We start from the raw sequence: 5,483 nt of genomic DNA, 5'->3' as shown, positions 1-5,483 counted from the left end.
TAAATTCATTGCTGTGGTCCAATTTAATTGTGTGAAAGTGTGTGGTGACTTTCAACTGTTACCTACAGAGATATCAAACGTCGGGCCATATTTCTGGGATAGTGAAATATCCAAATCTCTAGTATTTATTGGGACCATTATACCTTCACTTCTTCCTCAGAGCCCAAAGATCCAAACTCTATTGTGCTATTTAAAGCCCCATTATGTAGTTTACTGTACAAATTCCTTTCAAATTTTAAAAAATCATGGTTTTAAATTCTTTTCCGCGGAACAAACAATTAATTAATAATAAAATAAAATGCTAGTTTTTCTTTTCCAATTGTTGAAACTCTTTATTTATTTACAGTTTCCAACAGCTAGGGGCAAAATGTGAACTCCTTGAGTGGGTTCTCTTCGAATTGACCTTGGGGAAAGATGTACACTAGGAAAAGATTTGGCATTTTCAAATAATTAAGTGGGCGTTTGGACATAAGAATTATGAAATTCCAAAAAAAAAAAAAATTATTTACAAGTAAAAATGATATTTTAAAATTAGAGTTGTGTTTGGATATGAATACAATTTGAAATTATTTTTGAATTTTTGTGAGTAATTTGAAGTGAATTTTGAAAAATAGTTTTTTGAAATTTTTTATATTTACGAAAAAATTCAAAATTCAATTTCAAGTGAAATTTGAAAATTTCATGGCCAAATATTGAATCCGAAAAAAAAGTGAAAATTTTTCGAGAAAAAGTGAATTTTTTTTATGGCCAAAGCCCTGAAAATCAGTGTCCCTTCTTTGAACCAAAAAGTGCACAGAATGACATTTCCAATTAAAAGAGAGAACCCCTTGTATAAATTATTCATTCTTACCCTCATACAGTTCTCTAATTTGCAACCAAGAGCCACTGTTTTTGTTTCTTTTTCACTTCCCAATAAAACAAAAGAAAATAAAACTCATTTTATTCTCCTTCCCCTCTTTTCTCTTTTCGTTTCTTTTTCTTTTTCCAAGTCTTTTTTGCCTTTTCCAGATTCATACAAAGCAAATTAAAGTCACCAACCAAACAAACCAGTAACCAAATGTTCATTCCCAAGTACCCACAATGGCACAATCTCCTCTTTCTCATTCTCATTTTCGTTTTTTTTTTCCTCCTATAATAATAGGAGTAGTATTTCTTTTCAGTTTTAGTTCTTTGATACAAAAGCAAAGCTAGTGTCACTCTCCAATGGGCCACAGCTACAAATAAACGTTATCTTATAGTAGTTGGCTTCTGCCGATGAATTATAAACTTTTCCTGATCTTTCTTTTTTACTCTTGTAGTGGGCACACTACTGCTTCGTTTTCATAAAAAAACTCTGCAGATTGATAGCTTAATATTTATCAAACATCAATATCAACGTTATTGTGTGCATCAGAGAAAGCTGAACTGTTGTCAATAATCTTTCGACGTTTCAAGTTCTCTTGCCTGCTGTTTATGGCCATTGCATTAAGTACATGACCGCCACAGCTATCTTCTGATTTTGTAATTGGCTCGTTATCTGAACTCCAACTGCTCGAGAACTGTAGGTCAAGTACGTTGACTGGCGTGCTCGTGCTTGACACTTTGTCAAGAACTGATTCGTATCCTTCCTTTGCTATTTCTTGCATCACATTATAGCAACTTAACAAATCATCCTACACAAACCAGGGATTCACTTCATTATTGATCACATTAAAATGTACACGCATGCTATGGAAATTTATATAAGCTATCTACTTTGGCAGCGTAAATAATTTTTAACACTTAAAAAAAAAACGATCCACACAAAATATGTGTCTTATTTTACACAATAAATTCAAAACTCTTTTTTTTGTCTTAATCTACGTGCCTAATTAAATAGGTTCATATAAATTGAAACGGAAGGAGTAGTTACTATTGTCTCCCGTTACCAATCAATACATAGAGAAATATTTGTAATTACCTTAGAGTTGATCTGATTATGTTAGGGTTATTTTTTGTACTATTAGTGCATAACAATTTAACACTGGTGGTTAGAAAGTGATTCTATGTGCACTGCCAAAGTAAATAAATTTTTTGCTATCAACTCACTAAATAGTTGATTAGAGTCAACTCTGTATAATGAACATATATAGATAGATAACTTGAAAATGATAATATACAATTGATAAAAATGTATTGATAGTATATAAGAATTTTAGAATGCAATATATATAAGTTAAATCTGAAAATAACTGCAACTGCATTATAAGTTAAATCTGGAAATAAGTGCAACTGCTTCATAGTTACAATTACTACATCAGTATCTTGCTATAGTAGGTGAGACATATTACAGCTACTCTGATCAATTTATGTGGTAGGATGTACTAATTTGATGTAATTATTGGCTCATTATTCTTACAATAAATTATTGAATATTTGGTTAGCCCATCTAATACTCCGTTTCCGTGGTAGATATAAATTACAGAGCAATAACCTTAATTTGACCCATAAAAGTATGGAAACTCTGCCGCTGGATTTTTCACGTACAAGTCACTGATGATAAAAACAACTACTTTTACCATTCATTAATTACATTAGACAATCATAAGGTTCTTTATTTATCAATTTATAGCTTGTTACCCTACCTCACCCATCCAATACTATTACTCCTATTATTATAGTACAACCAAAGCTTATTACTTATTAGAGGTGAAAAAAGATCGTGAACATTGTTTCTTATATTTGGAAAGAACAAAATGCATGGAATAAATGTGCTTAAAAAATAAAGCGGGTCAGATGCACAAAATATATGTATTTACTCAGGAATCATGTTAAAGTCACACGATTTACAAGGGATGTGATTTAGACAGCCAGAGGCGGAATCAAGATTTCAAGTTTGTGGGTTCGATATTCTAATCGTTTTAAGTTACTGGGTTCTAAATTAATAAGTTATACATATTTAATGGATTTTTTAAGATAAATACAAGGTTCGGCAAACCCGAATCGTTTTTAGATTCTAATCGGATCAATGCTATTGGGTTCGGCAAATCCGAACCTGACACTCTAACTTCGTCACTATAGACAGCGTACCCTAATACAAGCATTAGTTGTTGATTTCACGAATTAAATCCGTGACCGAACCCCATAACCTATAGTCATACGGAATCAACAAAATGCATGGAATCAATGTGCTTACGAAAGAAAAAGAAACTGCAAACCAACAAAGAGAAGAAAAACGAAATTGAGCAAAAATATGAATTACCTTATGTACGTGTGAACAGTTTAGGATTGCAGTTTTATAGCATGGGAATTGTAAAGGGAAAAGCTCGTGACAAGCAGAGAGAAGAGCTGAAGCTGAGATTAAAGATGGCTTGAACTGCAAAATCTTGATATCTGGAAATGAAAAAAAACAAAAGATATATTTTAGGTGATAATTCTTTAAGCATCAAAATATCCAGATTAATACTCTGCGACAACTTTGACTTACCATTTTGAGCTCTGAGTATAATATCTGTGGCTCTGGCTTTTAGAGCTTGCTGTAATGGTAGATCTTTGAATTTGAAAAAAGAGATGAAGAAACTAATGAAAGAAAAGGCAGTAATTGAGCGCATTCTCCATTTAAGTTCGCCAAGTATCAAAAACTCCATTCTCTTTATTGTCTCTATATCAAATATCATACCACCAACTTGCTGTAAACCACCAAAAAATAATGTAACATAAAGCAATTATATCTTGGGTTTTTAACTATCATTCAAAAAGATGAAATAATTAATCAGTACCTGAATATCAGTTGCAGAGTACTCCGTTTCCTTCATTTTCAGTGCTAAAGAAACACAAGAAACGGCAATCAGCCTCAACATCCATGGCTTCCCTTCCTACATTATCAAAACTTAATCATATTACATGAATTCTAATCGTATCTCCCAATATATTATTACTTTTTTTATATTAATAAAAGAGAAATGTAATTATACCGATAGTGAATGGAAGGAGAGGAAGCGGTCAAGATAATTAATGCCAAGATACGAGAGAAATGGATCAAAGTGGTGAGAAATTTGAAAGATTATAGAAATGGTTGCTTGACGAATGGAGATATGAAAATCTGAGTTCTCAACATTTTGATGGTAAATTTTAGAAGGCATATGATCAGTTTCAATGTTGAAAAGTGGAGAAATGGTGTCTGCATTAAAGTCATGGCTAAGTGGCAATGGATTTTCAAGGTCAAACTCCATTGTTATTGTTCTTGAAGCTCTCTGTTTTAGCTTTTGGTTTTAGTTAGAGAGTGAGGAATAGGTATAAAGTGAAAGAGAATACGAAGCACATTGTTAAATGAAGAGGGAAAAAGTTTTTCGGAGTTTTGGGGGGGGAGGGGGGAAGTGTGGGGAGGAATTAATGATAAGAAGAATAGGTGAGAGACTAGTGTCTCATTCTTTAAAAGAAAGCGGTAGGGAGACTTCAACTTCACTCAGTGGTCTCCTCTCTTGTTTTCTTTTATTAATTGTAAAAAAGATAATCTTAGAAAAAGTTATTCTGCGTTCATGTAGTATACCGCATTCGACGGATTTGACACAACTTTATTATTTCTCCAAACTTCTTTTTTTAATTATTATATATTATTTTTAATTTCTCTCAGTATTGGGAAGGAAAATTAGTAGATATATTGGAGAGGGGAAATCAGAGAAGATTAAAAGGCTTCAAACTCTGCAATATGCTTCTAACAATGTCAGTCATCAACATTTCTCCGGTCAAAAGGAAAATATAATTATCACTCTCTCTTTACTGACTATTTTTTCACATTTTAGCGGGGAAAGTATATTTAATATTTTAGTACTAGTTAGTTAACTAATCTTTTTTCCCTATCATGTTAGCTTCTTCTTATCCTTTTCCTTTATGCTTTTAAATAATTTGATCGGTTTACACTTCTCAAACTCGTCTGTCATCTTTTCTAACACGTGATCATTACTCTAAGACTAAATTTAGTTAATCATGCTAAAGAATTTATTGAATCTCAGCTTGATAAATACATTTTAATTCTTTGTTACTTATAAATTTGAATTTGAGATATGGATCAAGAAACAAATGTTTTATGGTCAAGATTATCAACTAATACACTCATTGTTAATTGGAATAGGTTTACCATTTTCAAGTTCTAACACTACCAAATCAGTTGAAATTGCGTTCGATAAAAAATACCTTTGACAAATATAGTGAGAACATATACTGTCTGCATATTTATACTAAATAAATGTCTCCTTTGCCATATCCCATAATAGAGACAATAAGTAAGGTGAGGCTCATACCTTTCCTCAAATAAAATGATTGGACATATTCAAAGACAAGGACAAGTTTGAAATCTGCCTCTTCGAATAACACCATATAACTGCGCTCCAAGAGAAAAATTAATAAAATAACCACTGCCACCATTCTTCCAAAGGAAAAACTCCAAAAAAGATATAGTACATTACAATGTAATTATTTATTTTGCCCCTAAGTCTTGGCAGAGTGACAGCTTGGTTTCGTGTCAT

At 32.1% G+C, this 5,483-nt stretch overlaps 1 protein-coding gene across 1 annotated transcript; it reads right to left on the bottom strand.

Moving 5' to 3' along the window:
• Window positions 1-906: 906 nt before the first annotated feature.
• Window positions 907-4,349, bottom strand: LOC107772309 (putative cyclin-D6-1). The gene is made up of 5 exons (XM_016591804.2): window positions 3,933-4,349; window positions 3,738-3,833; window positions 3,446-3,647; window positions 3,221-3,351; window positions 907-1,652 (listed from the first exon to the last, which is right to left on the bottom strand). Exons 1-5 carry the CDS (start codon window positions 4,188-4,190, stop codon window positions 1,359-1,361), a joined length of 981 nt encoding a protein of 326 aa, XP_016447290.2. The 5' UTR covers window positions 4,191-4,349; the 3' UTR covers window positions 907-1,358.
• Window positions 4,350-5,483: the final 1,134 nt, after the last annotated feature.

The sequence above is a fragment of the Nicotiana tabacum genome, chromosome 2, assembly GCF_000715075.1.
Source record: "Nicotiana tabacum cultivar K326 chromosome 2, ASM71507v2, whole genome shotgun sequence".
Lineage (NCBI taxonomy): Eukaryota > Viridiplantae > Streptophyta > Magnoliopsida > Solanales > Solanaceae > Nicotiana > Nicotiana tabacum.
Note: the sequence above shows the minus strand (reverse complement) of the source record. Positions and strands in the feature narration are given on the sequence as shown.